Here is a 14711-nt window from a genome sequence, read left to right on the forward strand (position 1 = left end):
TGGGAGATGAGTTGATAAAGTTCCCCGAAGGAGAAAAAAAAACATAAAGGAGGTGAACGAAGAACTCATCACAGTGCATCCTTCCACTGGAGTCTTAGTTGACTTCTGGTGCCTTCAATCTTCTTGAGTGGAAGAAAGGCCAATGTGCCAAGGAATGCAGAGAATAAGTTTCGGGTCTCACTCAGCCAGACCCAGAAGCTTCCCCCAGTTAGAGGAGGCTGAGCACCTCAGGCCCTAGTCCTCAGAAAGCCTCAAGGCAGCCATGGGAGGTTTCTGCTTGCAACCTGCAGGCTGCTGATCTGACTTCAGGAGTCATTTCTTTGTTCTATGGCTGTGATCATCACATAAGCTTCTGGGCCTCAGCTTACTCACCCACAAAGTGGGATTGCAAGGCTGTAAAGTTTCCAGAACACAACAGGCCTTCCCCACTAGATACATGCAGAGATTCCATGCATGGCCTCTGACAAGTTATGCCTTTCAGTTGTTTTTGCCAGGTGTGGTGGTATATGCCTGAAACTAGCTACTCAACAGGCTGAGGCAGGAGGATCACAAATTCAAGGCCAGTCTTGAAAATTAGCAAATTAAAATACAAAAAAGAGCCAGGGGTATAACTCAGTGACAGAACCCTTGTCTAGCATGCATGCGGTCCTGAGCTCGCCATCCTCAGTACTGAAGAAAAAAACGTTGTGTTCTTCCATACAGAGTAGGAGTGCTATTGGGGAAATTTGTAAGTTACCCACAAGATTACACAATGCCTTACCGTAAGCTATTTTATGCCTTCTGTCAGGGAGATCTTGAGTCGGTGTGAGCTATGGCACCAAATGCAGTGGTCAGTTTCTATGCTTGCAAACAGGCAATACTGCAGGCAATGATAAATTCACCCAAAAAACAATTAAGGAGTATCAGTTTAGAAACTGGAGGATGTAGAGGGGAAAGAATCACACAAGTCATAAAGTGCATACAATTACAAGCTGGGTACTACGTGCAGATGCTAAAAGATCTTGGCTGTACTACTGCGCATCCTTGGGCTCTTTGCCTCAAGGCCAGTCATCTAAGAGAGGTTGAGTATTACACTGGTTGGTAACAATACAAAGCTCTTAGAATACTAACCGCCATGTAGAAAGTGACTGCTAGCAATTGTAGGACTTTCTTGTTCACTGACTGTCCAGTCCCCACCCCCCTTTTTTTATGGTACCGGGGATTGAACTCGGGACCTTGCACTTGCAAAGCAGGCAGTGGAACCACTGAGCTAAATCCCCAGCCCATTCCCCTTATTCCTCTGCCTCCCTTGCAGTTAGGTTGGGTCCAGTGACCCACATTGGTCAATGGGCTAAGAACAAGTGTCATGTGTCATTTCAGGCCTGAAGCAGAGTTGGTGGGTGTTCACCAGCCTTTTCTTCCTGTATCTGCAGTCATGAAAAGTGTGTGCTGAGATGGCAGAGCCACAAACTGGAAGCAGTCTGAACCACCAAGTCGCCACACAGAGAACAGCTGTACTGAAATCACCCAACTTGGCCCAAACTTTGCAAGAAATAAACCTTTATTTCAGAAACAGGAAACATTTGTTGAGGACTTAGAATGTTCCAGGCACCATATGTAGTGCTTTATTTTTAATAATTCTTTTCTTGTTGCTGTAAGAACAGTAGTTCTAATCTAGGGATAGTTTGGGAACCTGAAGGACATAACACAACATCTGTTGACGTTTTTAGTTGTCATAAGTGAAAGATTCTTACTGCCATCTAGTAAGAAGAGATCAGGGACACTGCTTGGTGGTGGTGTAATGCAATGTACCAAAACGAATACCCTCTTGAGGTCCAAGATCTTCTCAGAGGCCACCATTACATTTCTTCTACTTCCAGTCACACTCCGCATTAAATGTAAGCATGTGCATCTCCCTCCTATCCTTTTATGCTCAAATGGGAATAAACTACACACCATTCTGCATTGAGTTTATTTTCTCAAAGAACCTATACCTGCCTCATTTGTCTCTGGTGGTCTTAGCCTCAAACACCCTGAGTCTCAGGGTAGACTCTGATGGGAGTCCTTTCTCTTAAGTTTCCCCAGCCCCACCCCAAGACCCAGACAATGCAGGGGAGACCTGAGCACCTACCAACTCCCCAGAACAATCAGGACTGAGAACTACAGGGAACCCATCAACTATGCCCTGTCAAGGCCCCCGGCCCACTCTGGGATCTCTTTCCAAAACATTCTCATCCTATTCCTTTCCCCACCAGCATTTAAACATGTTATCATCTGCCCCATCAACCACTACTCACATCTCTCCGCAGCACTTTTTCTCCACTCAACTTATACTGAAATCATTTAGGTCCCTCTCCATGTCACTAAGCTCTTTGTTTTTCAGATCTTACCTTGTCCTCCCAAGAGACTTTGACCACCTACCTTCTGAAATACTAGCTTCAGCAAGCTACTTGGCTCAGACAAGCAGTCACATGCGCACAACCCTAGGTTAAAAATATACTAGCTGAGAGGCCTGGGATTTGGCTCAGTGGTTTTGCTGCCTGCTGCACAAGCGCAAGGACCCGAGTTTGATCCCCGGTACCAAAAAAAATACTAGCTGGGTACAATGCCACATGACTATAATCCCAGCTAGGAGAATCACAAGAGGGCCAGCCTGGACCAATTTAGCAAGTCCCATCTAAAATGACAAATTTTAAGGTTAGGATGTGGCTCTGTGGCAGAGTGCCCGGCTGGCATTACAAGGTCCCGGGTTCCATTCTCAGTATAAGTTTTTTAAAAAAGCTGCTCTAAACCAGTGAAGATGTTTCTTCATGTTCCTCTAGTTTGGGAAATTTGTATACGCAGTAGGTGGTGAGATACTAGTAACATTTATCAATACTAAAAGCAAATCCTGAACAAAACAGTAGTTTGAGACAGGCGAGGATGGAGATGTTCACTAGGCATCCAGGCAGGGTGGCACAGCCTGTAATAGCAGCATTCTGGGAGACTGAGGCAGAAGGATCAAAAGTTTGAGCCCAGCCTGGGCAACTTAGTGACTTAATGAGACTCTGTCTCAAAATAAGGGCTGGGATGTAACTCCGTGCTATGGCTCTGGGTTCAGTCCCCAGTTCAGGAAGAAAAATTTAAAACATCAAATAATCTGAGAGATGGGTTGGCAATATAAATTTGGATCTTTAGTACAGATGGTATTGAGCCGGGGATTTAGCTCAGTGGTTCTGGCGCCTGCTTCACAAGCACAAGGTCCTGAGTTCGATCCCCGGTACCAAAAAAAAAAAAAAAAAGAAAACAGTACAGATGGTATTAAAAGCTATGAAATGAAGGTGGTCTTACCAAGGAATGCAAATTAAGTCCAAATTAAGTGGAAAAGGCTGAGCGGAATCGAGGACAAGATTGAAGGAAAAAGCACACTCATGCCTAAAGGAAGTAAAGATAGTCTGAGGAAGGAGTGGTCAGCACGGTCACACAGCCCTGGAGGTCAAGTGGGCACAGAACTGGGTTTCTCCAACTGGACAGCACTCCTGAGCCGGACAAGAAGCTCCAGTGGAGTGGCAGGCCTGCAGTGTCAACAGTACAAGCCTTCCACTGTGAAAAGTAACAGGAAGTGAAACAGTAACCAGAGACAGAAGTGGCCCAAGATCGGACCATCCTGAGTCAATGTAATAGAGGGATTTTTTTAAAAAATGTGTATACTTGTTTCATACTGCTTCAGAACAAGCTAGGAAATCCCCTAATGTTCTTGTTCAATGGTTTTTCCCTACCAGAAATTATTTCTGCAGCCAAAGAAAGATTGTCAGCCTACAGAGAGGCACAGGGCATTAAAATCGGTAAGACTGAAGTGTGAAGATCCTACAGGTAGTTGAGCCACCACTCAGCCCTGCAGAAAGGAAACACACCCAGCAGCTTGTCCAAGGGCCCTCGCCACAAGGTGCTCTAGAGAAAGGCAACAGAGTCCCCCTGGTTGCGTGCTGTTTTTCAAAAACAATTCAAGTGAAATCACAAGCAATTTCCTTCCTCCTAAAATGCACACCTTGAACATTTTCTGATTATGTATGCAAATGTGACACGTAGTATTTCCTAAGTGAAATTCTGTAGAACATTTGGTCAAAGTATTCTTTGCATTATCAAAAAGAATGAACGAGAAAGGTGAAAATGCATGACAAAGTCTTTACTTTTACTAGTAAATGATTATCAATACACCAAATAATTAACAAGTTCTTAAGTCCTATCATCTAGTAAATTTTTTTGTTTTGTTTTGATTTGAGACAAGGTCTCACTAATAGTCCAAGCAGGCCTGGATCTAACTATGTAGCCCAGGCCAACCTCAAACTTGTGATCCTCCTGCTTCAGCCTCCCGAGTGCTGGGATTATAGGAGTGCACCACCACACCTGGCTCATCTAGTAATTTTGGTTAAAATAAACTAAGCGCAGCCCAAGCAAGTATACTAGTATTAGCTGTTCTAATCCTTCCTCAAAATATACTACTTTAAGGCTGGCTGCTGCATAATACAAGTTACAAATAACTATTTACTACTTTTTCATACATAAAGCCCCTGACCTTTAAGAAAGTGTAAGGGAAAAAAGTTATTTATAATCCCTTGCTTTCTTTAAAGAACTGTTTTTTCTTTTTCTTATTAAATCTAAGAATGAAAAAGTCAACACTGATATACATGGTGCTTCAGCTAAAAGGTATAAGAAAACAGACAACATATACTCATTAAATTTCTAAGAAATACAAGGTAAAAAGATGAAATCTTTGGATAAAGTACAAAGTTTGTCCAAAGAAGCTAGATATGCTACTCTCCAAAAAGTGAAGGGAACTATTTATTACACAACATAAGAAATAATTTAATGCATTTCTTAAGAACAGAAATCGACTTTGCTAAAGCTTCATATTCCATGAGAGCATCTACAATCCTAATCCACAGAACAGGTGTTTCCTTCTTCTATCCATTGATGCGGTAGTTTTCATGGATTTCTGGCCGGATGTCACAGACAAAGGCGAGGAGGTTATCCAGGACTTCTTCTCTGTTCTGCTGGAAGTAGGTCTGGAGGATGGCCATCTTCTCCTGGGTTTCCTTCTCCACTTCACTGCTGCAGCTGCCGTGCGATCCTAAGGCCTGCAGGTGAGAAGCAAAGGCACCGGGAATATCAGGAAGATGCTCCTGCTGGCCAGGAACAGTCAGCAATTTGCTGACTTTGGAGACCCCAGGTTCATCAGTGATAACCAATCATCAGCAGGCAACATCTCCTTGTTGACAGAAGCCCATGTGGGCAGAGAAGCACTCCCAGAGTTAGCAAGGGCCACATCCATCCAGAGGTAAAGTGCACAGTAGTGCCCCTGCTAGAAAACTATCCCTGAGACATATATCGCTCCAGAATGAAATGGCTAGCTTTAACCAAAGGTTGGGATCAATCTAACAATTAACAGCTACAGGCACAGTAGCACACACTTGCAACCCCAGGTGCTGGGGAGAATGAGGCAAGAGCTCATTTTGAACCTAGAAATCCAAAAAAATAAAATATTCAAAAACTGAGGACTGGTTAAACAAATTACAGAATCTCTTATACAGGAAGATATTCTTAGCCAGGCGCAGTAGAGCACAGCTCCAGTCCCAGCACTCTGGGAACCTGAGGCAGGAGGCTCACAAATTTGAGCCAGCCTGGGCAACTTACCTACTTAGCAAGAAAATCTTGCCTCAAAAATTAAAAAAAAAAAATTTTAAAGGGCTAGGGATGTATGTAGCCCAGTGCAAGATCTTGGGTTCAATTCCCAGTACCTTAAAAAATAAAAATTAAAAAATGCTCAGCAACATAATATGAACTATAAAATATGCAGTTTAAGGGGGATAGAGAGCAAGATATAGAACAGTATTAGTGTGGTTAGTATTTATAATTTTGGTGTGAGTTTAAAAGTGAGAAGATACTGTATGTACTGTTTAAAAAAACCCATAAAACAAAAAAATCAAACACTTCTATTCCAGCACTCTGGGTGGCTGAGGAAGATTGTGAATTCAAACCCAACCTGGGAAATTTAGTGACCCTGCCTCAAAACGGAAAATTCTAAAACAGGATGAGGATGTAGGTCAATAGGAGGGTCCAGAGTGAAATCCCCTGTACTGTCCCCAAAATAAAAAAGTAAATCAAAATAGATACAATTTAATAGGAATATACAAGGAGCTCCATCATTAATGGTTGATATTTTAGCTCTTTTTAGTTCAACAGATTCACCAGTGTTATAAATATAAGGTTATCTGTTCCTTCAAATATACCCAGAAGAATACATAGAAAACAAACAGTGACTGGCTCTGAAGAGAACTACAAGTCTAAGTGAGAGGGCAACTATTCCCTGATGCTCTTTTTCACTTGAACTTTTTACTGCACACACACCTGTACTATTCAGTTTCTATTCACAAATTAACACACACTGATTCATGGATTTCTTTTTACCTTCTATTGTCTTAGGTTTGGCTGGCTTTGGTTAACTGCCAAGGCCACCTTACTAAAACTTGACTAATCAAGTTCTGGAAGACATAACTTTTCATGTTTTTCACTGCCTAAACTGCTCATGCCTCATTTTATTAATATGAATACACACACTCATGTAAGTTAACATATTTTTGTATTTGGAAACATGTTTTCAAAGCAGTCTTGTGCATTACCTGTTCCTCCAGAGAGCTATGAGGCTGTCAGTCCACATTTCACAGATTAGAAACCAGATGAGCTCCAAGAGTGACGTGAACATGCAAAGACTCAAACTTGAGTCTTGAGTTCAAAGGTGAGAGGGTTCTTCACACTATACCTTCACTGTTTGGGACACAGGACTACCCTGGGCATTTCATGAGAGCTCAGCTGCTATCTCAAATTTTTAAGTTTACAACCCCAAAGAATGGGAGGAAATAGCCCCACTACCTCTGTTCTAGAAATACAAACTATATGCCAAGCCCCAGTAAGCTGTCTCAAAACTGAAGATGTTACCGAGGAACAGCGCTAGAAAACAAAACCTCAGTGTGTGTGCTTTACAGTCCAACACTGACACCATCTTCACTGGCAACTGCAACAGACAGGAAACGGCTGCCTTGACCCAAGAGTATTGGTGCGCAGTCTGACAACTTACAGTACCAACCGGTCCCGCAGAGAAACACTGTAAGTTTTAAAGGCTCTGTGATCCTGCAATGCAAAGATGATCAAAACATTTGCTACTCAATACTAGAAGGGAAGCATGTGCCAGCGGTCACTAGCACAGGGCCGGGGAGGGTGTGTGCCTGAAACTACTGCAGGACATAAAACCAAAGGCAGAGCCCAAGACAGATGAGTCCTGAGAGCATTATTTAAGCTTCGGATCAAGATAAACTTTTGTCTTTCACATAGGTTTTTAATTATATGAGCCAATAAATTACAACCTGCTTTGAACAGTGCTTCTCTTCCCTAGGAAGCCCCTCTCCTTTGTTGCCTCTTTCCGGAAGCTTCCCTGTACCCTCTGCATTCCTGAGATCTGTTTTCTGTACCATTATGGTGAACGGTGGCATCTACAATGGTGATGAACACCTCTCTGAACACTTAAGTGGGGCTCCGTCTTATGACATCACAGCACTTTTCAGTTGTGGGTGAGCACGACTTGCACTTTATTTCTAGACTGTGAGCTAAGCTTCCGAAGAAAAGGACCATGCCTCTTCCTGTTATCAGCTGAGCCCCCAGCACTATGCATAGTACCAACTACATGTTAACTGTTTAAAAGACTGTTTGTTAAATGAGTAAATGGAGACTAGGATTCAGTATCAGTAATAAATAAAACTGACCATTTTAAGAGACCCAGCCTGAGTCTCCAACAAAGCATACAATAACCAGGAACCAAGGGAGGGTGTAGCTCAGAGGTAGAGCACTTGCTAGCATGTGAGGTTTGGTCCCCAGCACCACAAATAAAATATAGTAACTCAACTTTCAAAACTGCTGGAGTCAGAATGTCTAAGCTGTGCTGGGTATTTTTAGAGTGCATGTGTCAGGGGAGGGAGGGGGTGCTCAGGAAACTAAATCAATATTTAAAACAAACAGGTCCCACCGCAGCTTCTTTGGCCTTGAACTCTTTTTCCCTCTGCAGGCGGTACTGTTCGATCTCAGCCTGAGCTTCTTCTTTGGCCTGCTTCAGCCTACGGTTCTTTCCTGTTTTCAAAGGAGAGAGCTATCATCAGGAAGTGGTTAAAAGACATGCAGAAAAACCATCAGACACCAAGATGGTGAATTTTAACAATAAAGAAAAATATTTAAGACACCCTAAAAGGGAATTCAGAACTAATGGTATAAGTTTCTACCCCCTACGGGCTATAAAGAGTGATAAAAAGGAATGCCTTCCAGGGTGGGGTGTGTACCTCAGTGGTAGAGTACTTGCTTAGCATGGGTGAGGCCATTTAATCTGTAGCACCACAGAAAAAAAGGCATGGCTTTGTAGCCGAAGTCCACAAAAATGATGAAAAACACTGTGGAATGTGTCACTCCATCTCAACTATTAAGAGCCAACATAAACAGGCAAGGTGGTACACATCTATAATTCCAGCACTCAGGAGGCTGAGGCAAGAGGATCACAAGTTCAAGGCCAGCTCAACATAAGATGGGTAACAGCCATCTAGGGAACTCATCTCCCCAAGAAGTAAACACACCTAGTGTGCTGCTGCTGCTGCTGCTGCTGACTGGAGCTCTGCTTAGGAGATTAGCAAGGACTTTAATGTGCTCCCAAGGGACATAAACCTAAACCATTACTAATGACACAGATGATGCAATACTGCAAACTAAAAGCCATACTTATGACAAAGAAATAAAGTGGAGACTGGGAGGTATACTAAACAGGCAGCTCAGAGGTGAGGAGATGTGGCAAAGAACAGTTTAATACACAGCTTGGAAAGAGCTCTAGGCTCCGGCAGAGCCTGCATGAAAACAGCACAAGTCCAGCCAATGCAGACTCTGCCTTGACTCTCTGCTCACCAAGCTTCTTAGAGACTCAAGAATAGAAAGGGGAGCCTGTAGCAGGGATGGAGCACAGTGGAAGAGCACGTACAGGCCCTGGGTTCCATCTCCTACAGTGCCACAGAAGGGGGGGGGGGTGTCCCAGATGAACAACCTAAGTATTCATTTAATTCACGGCAAAAGACACGCTGTATGTAAAACTACACTTTGTTGTACATTATTATATATCAGCTATCCAGTCCATTCGACACATGTGGACAAATGAAACTGAATCTCAACTGGGCAAGATGGTACATGGCTGTAATCCCAGCACTTGGGAGATAGAGGCAGGAGGATTCAAAGTTCAAAGCCAGCCTGGGCAATTTTTTAAAGGGGGGTGGGGGAACTCAGTGGTAGAGCACAAAGTCCTGGATTAAATTCCTAGTACTGGGGCGAAAAAGAAAAAAAAATTGAATTGAATTTTCCACCTCAGGATTAAGAACAGGTTTTTGAACCTGCAATGACATCAACATTCCATGCGGCTAGTCTGAAACAATTAACAGGTCTCTCCCTAAACACCCCAAAGTCTACTTGTCCGAGTCTACTTACTATACTCCTATTTCGGACCTAATGCTCTTGGCTTCAGTCCACTTGCACTACAATCCCTCACATTATCCTCCCCCATTCGCTTTTTGTCAGTATTTCAAAGCCAAAGATATTTTCCAAACCAACAAGGTACAAGGTTCAGCCTAAACCCTCTGCAACAGCCTCACATAATTTCAAATCACATCCCTCCTAACTCTCACAGCTCCCTGAATACCTTAACAGCATTGCTGCCTCTCAGCATACATCTTCAAAGTTCAATTTTGATAGATTTTTCTGAAAACCATAAATTCGTAAACTGAGAATCAGACACACTGCAATGTTTTTGCGTAATGCTTGGGACTGAACCCTCAGGCTTGCATATGCTAAGCAAGCAAGCACTCTACCACTGAGCTCCATCCCCAGCCCTCACATTTCTAACCTTATTTTTCTTGGGCCTTACAAATGGGAGCCAATGTTTTGTTTCATGCCAATAAAATAAACTAATACTTTGTGACAGTACTTGGGATTGAACTCAGGGCCTCGACATGAAGCTGTACTGCCAGCCCTTTTTTATTTTATTTTTTTCTTTCATTTTGACACAGAGTCTCACAAGTCTTAAATTGTCCAGGCTGGGCTTGGGGTCAAAACTTGCAATGCTCCTGCCTCAGCCTCTCAAAGTGGTAGGATTATGGCCATGTACCACAATGCTTATCTTATTTTTCAAATGTCCAAGGCAATGGTTTCATGAAAAGTTTAGATTTGACCATTTTACCACACATGCACTGCCTCTTCTCAATTCTTACTGGACAAGTCAACCATAATTACATTTTTTTTTCAAATTATAGCTCTTTTGAATACTTCTGTTGCCAACTACTGAAAACCCTGAAACGTCCATTAGCCATAAGCTAATAAGCCCTTTAAAACAAACTCTCAGCAAATAGGTAACAGCTACCTGAAGTATTTGAGACCCTGCACCAAGCTTGACAAGGCAGATGAAGGTGTGAAACACGACCTTCAAGGAACTCAAGTTATTCTCACTTCAGTGCCAAGTACCTGTTGCTGCACTTCCCCCGAGTCTCACATCCTTCCCAACAACTTGCTATTCATGAATCATCACTGGACAAATTCTAAGAAGTCATTCTGGAATTACTGTATCAAGAGCATGATGGGAAATATTCTACAAAGAACACAGAACCTTCTAGTCACCAGAGCAGAAAGAAAAGGCTTCTTGCCATCCCCAGCACCCTCAAAGAACACTTTTGCTAGGAAATAGAGTATTACAGCCTTTCTCAGAGCCATGCTTGAAATCTACATGCTTCTTATTCAAGAAGAAACACCAAGAATTACTAGGGTTAATAATTCCTGGTATTTTACCCTGGCGTAGGAAAAAAGGCCTCTCAACCACAACTGTGCTGATTCCCACAGTCTGGTCAAATCAGCTGTCTCTGAGCTTCATTTTCCCACTTGTAAAATAGAGTTAAAACATCTTTCTCATCAGATGGAAAACTGGATACAGATATTAAAAAGCTACCTCTTTCCAGAAGCTTAACTTCCTAAGCCATATAGAGAAGCAAGTTACTGCACTGTAATGACAGAAATAAGCACTAAGGCAGGATACTTAACCTAGTCCGAGGGCAGGTTGAGTGAGGAAAGGCTTCCTGGAAGAACTACTGCCTAAATCTTGAGGTCTGAAAAACTCTGGGTTAGAGAACCAGGAGGAGTTATGTAAGAAAAGGTCCTTCCAATCCAAAGAAATGGGATGCAAGGCTTGCAGGGAAAAATAAATGAAGTTGCCTTTGAGAAATCATGATTCAGTATGGCTAGAGAGTACATAAATGAGACTAGGCAGAATGCAAAACCCAAAACCAGGTGTGGTGGCACTTGCCTGTAATCCCAGCATTCTGGTAGGCTATGGCAGGATCCCAAATTCGAGCCCACTCTGGGCAGTTTAGCAAGACTCTGTCCCAAAAAATAAAGAGAGCTGGGGATGTATCTCACTGCAAAGGCTCTGGGTTCAACATCCAGCACCACACACCAAAAAAAGGAAAACCGTGATGCAATAATGCTTCCTCCAACCTGCGGAGATCAAGTGCTATGGCACCCACCTGTAATGCCAGGGTTTAGGGAGGCTGAGAAAGGAGGATCACAAGTTTGAGTCCTGCTTCGGCAACTTAGCAAGACCCTGTCTCAAAATTTAAAAAAAAAACAAAAAAACAAACTTCTAAAAAGAAATGGAGCGCAGAGTTAAGAGGGCCCCTAGATATTCAATCTCCTACTAGCCTCGCTCCTAAAAGAATTTCAAGTTTATTCTGCTGGCACTCAACACATTGCAAAGGTGGTGGGGACATCATAGATGCATTTTATAGAGATTACTGACTACAATGAGACTAGATTGCAGGAGAGATTAAAACTGGTTTCCTTCCACTCCTCGCTCTAGATTAGACCCTGCTGTTCCACTCTTTAGCAATCTTGTATTTCTCAACTCCACCCTTTCCACTCACCTACAATTAGCCTATCCAATATCTACTTCCTTCTCTGGGACGTGGGATACCACAACGGGGATGCGCTTAGCACTGCGCCAACACTTTTACCCGCATTTAAAAATATACTCGAGAAAGGAATTAAGGCTGCTACGGGAGACTTAGAAAAGTTGTCCCGTACTATGATGCTGGGAGTCAAGACGAGAACAAAGTGAAGAGACACACAAACATTGTCGACTGACTGTTACATGACAAACGAGGAAGAACAGACTCCAGATCTCGAGTCTTAACGATTCTCTGGATGGCGGCCCTTTCACTGGGCCTGGAGCTTCTCAACGGGGCAAGTGGAAGGAGAGAAAGAAAGAGTTCTGTATGGATAGCCCACTTCACATGGCTCCCAGTTCCCAAGAAGAAACGCTCTACACCCAATTTTACTAACCCACAAAGCGGCTCCCAGGCGACCCAGAAGCCTTCCAAAGCCTCAACTGCAGAGCTTCTCCCAACATGCCAGCCACCGCCACCGTAACCCCGTACTCCCGGAACTTTTTCGGGTCTCTCCGCCTACCACCTCCAAGGCCTAACGCCTTCCTCAGCCTGAAGCCACGCCTGGCCGCCTCGAAACTCACGCTTGCGGGCCTCGGACACCTTCTCCGCGGCCCGCTTCTCGGCCTGCAGCAGCTGCTGGATTCCCTGCGACTGGCTGGCCATGGCTGCTGCAGCTCACAGAACCAAGTGACCGTCCTAAAACCTGAAGACCACACCTCGGATCAGCTGACCCGCCACCCACGATCTGCGCGCCTGCGCAGGGCGCAGGCGCCCCGCCCTCGGTCACATGACCAGAGCACCGTCGAGTCAGCTGACTGTTTAGGCGCCCCCCGCGCCACTCCGGCGGGAGGGAGCAGGGCGGAGAGTGAAAGAGCAAAGCGCGCCCTTTACGCCTGCGCAGGTCCTGCCCACCGCTTTCGCTGGTTGTCTCCTGGCTAGTTCCAGCCATGTAGGTTTTCTTCCATTTCGTTATTCCGTTAATCCTTCATTTCACAGTATGCCTACATCAGTGTCCAGAGAGAAGGAGCCAAACTAGACCACTTTCCCCCACTGTCATTCTAAACCCTTCCTGGAGCTTTCCCTGGCACTCATCTGTTGAGCAGTTTATGAAAATTCTTGCCTGTTCTAGGGATGGAGTTCTAGGTTATAAGTAGGACGCTGAGGTCCGCGCGGAGGCACAGACTTGTAATCTAAGCATTTAGGGAGGCTGAGGCAGAAGGGCCACAAATTCTAGTCCTGCCTGAGCAATTTAGCAAGACGCAGTAAATGAAAAGAGCGGGGGATGTCGTTCAGAGATAGAACGCCCCGGTTTGATGACAGCACGGGCAGTGAGATGGGAAAGGGGAGTAGTGATTCAGGGCTGGGGTGTGGCTCAGTGGTAGACCGTTTGCCTACCATATGTGGGACCCTGGATTCAATGCTTAGTACCACCAAAAAAGAAAAAGGAGATATAGGATTAACTATGCTGCTAATCTGTGGTTTTTGGATAGATCATTCTCCCTTTCTGAACAGAGTTCAGGAAAGGGTTGCACTGTTTTCCATCAATGTTTGATGAATGCTTGCCGTGATCCTAGACAACCTTTGGTATCGAGGCTAAAGCAGAAAGCAAGACAGACGAGATTCTTGGTCAAAAGACTGATTAATTAGAACAAATAAACAATTACAAACTGCTGTAAAATAACGGAGGAAGCATGTAGGATGCTTTTAAGAAACCCCTTAATGAGGGGTGGAGGAATACAGAAGGAAGTGGCCTTTAAAATGCCATCTGAGAACAGAGGATGTGGCTCATGTTAGGGCAGGGATCCCCAGCAGCACTGGGGGAAGGAGGTGAGACCTGAAGAAAGAGTTACCCAGGAAAAGAGTTAGGGAAGGGGAACAGCATGTGTGGAACTGGGGGGTGGGGAGGTTTAACTTGGCACAAAGATGCCCCCTCACACCAGTAGGGTCAATGTGATTGTGTCTGCAGTGTGACAGTCCACTGTCCTAAACACGACTGCTCCTCACAGCAGCTTTAGAATAACTGTGAAGGTATACTTTTTTGGGGGGGGGTACCGGGGATCAAACTCGGGACATTGCGTTTCTGAGGCAGGTAGCAGAACCACTGAGGTAAATCCCCAGCCCATAATTTACTTCTTTTTAAAGTACTGAGGATTGAACTCAGGGTCTTTGCAACAAGCTACACTCCTGGCTCTTTTTTATTTTGACACAGGGTCTTACTAAATCACTAAATTTCGTAAACTAGGCTCAAATTTGGGATCCTCCTGCCTCAGTCTCCCAGAGTACTGGGACTACAGTTGTGCGCCACCACACCTGGATAATAATCCATTTTATAATAACCAGCTGGCAGCTCAGTAGGTTAAGTGACTTGCCCAAAGTGACACTTATTAACTGCCAGATGGGGTATTTGGATCTAGTCAGGGCTGCAGGCTGGAACCTCTAACCAACTGTACTCCTTGGCAGGATTCTTGGCTATGGGAAGTCCCAGAAAACCTCTTAGTGTTCATCGAGGACTGAGAATATAACGCTATTGTAGTCAGGGTCTGCAAAGGAAGAGATTTAATACAGGACATATAAGTTATAGGATTATTTTATAATGTTCACCCAAAAAGTCAAACGCAGAGGAGTGGAAGAGATCTGTCCACACACCAGAGACCTGAAGGATCCAGCTGAGGGCCTGGATCTTACAAC

At 44.1% G+C, this 14711-nt stretch overlaps 1 protein-coding gene across 2 annotated transcripts; it reads right to left on the minus strand.

Moving 5' to 3' along the window:
* Positions 1–4129: 4129 nt before the first annotated feature.
* On the minus strand, positions 4130–12811 carry Atp6v1g1 (ATPase H+ transporting V1 subunit G1). Of its 2 annotated transcripts, none has more exons than XM_004849497.4 (3): positions 12605–12811; positions 8036–8136; positions 4130–5096 (listed from the first exon to the last, which is right to left on the minus strand). In XM_004849497.4, exons 1-3 carry the CDS (start codon positions 12684–12686, stop codon positions 4923–4925), a joined length of 357 nt encoding a protein of 118 aa, XP_004849554.1. In that variant the 5' UTR covers positions 12687–12811; the 3' UTR covers positions 4130–4922. The 2 variants fall into 2 exon arrangements, with proteins under 2 accessions (XP_004849554.1, XP_087039447.1); XM_087183321.1 differs by having other exon boundaries at positions 12418–12775.
* Between the last annotated feature and the right edge of the window lie 1900 nt (positions 12812–14711).

This window comes from Heterocephalus glaber, unplaced genomic scaffold, assembly GCF_053883595.1.
Source record: "Heterocephalus glaber isolate CG9 unplaced genomic scaffold, H.glaber_assembly_v1.0 deba00001479, whole genome shotgun sequence".
NCBI lineage: Eukaryota > Metazoa > Chordata > Mammalia > Rodentia > Bathyergidae > Heterocephalus > Heterocephalus glaber.

Coding starts and splice junctions, on each gene's coding strand:
- Atp6v1g1 (XM_004849497.4), bottom strand. CDS start 12,686: ATGGCCAGCCAGTCGCAGGGAATCCAGCAGCTGCTGCAGGCCGAGAAG. Junction 8,137..12,604: donor GGTGTCCGAGGCCCGCAAGC/GTGAGTTTCGAG, acceptor CTTTGAAAACAG/GAAAGAACCGTAGGCTGAAG. Junction 5,097..8,035: donor TCAAGGCCAAAGAAGCTGCG/GTGGGACCTGTT, acceptor TCTCACCTGCAG/GCCTTAGGATCGCACGGCAG.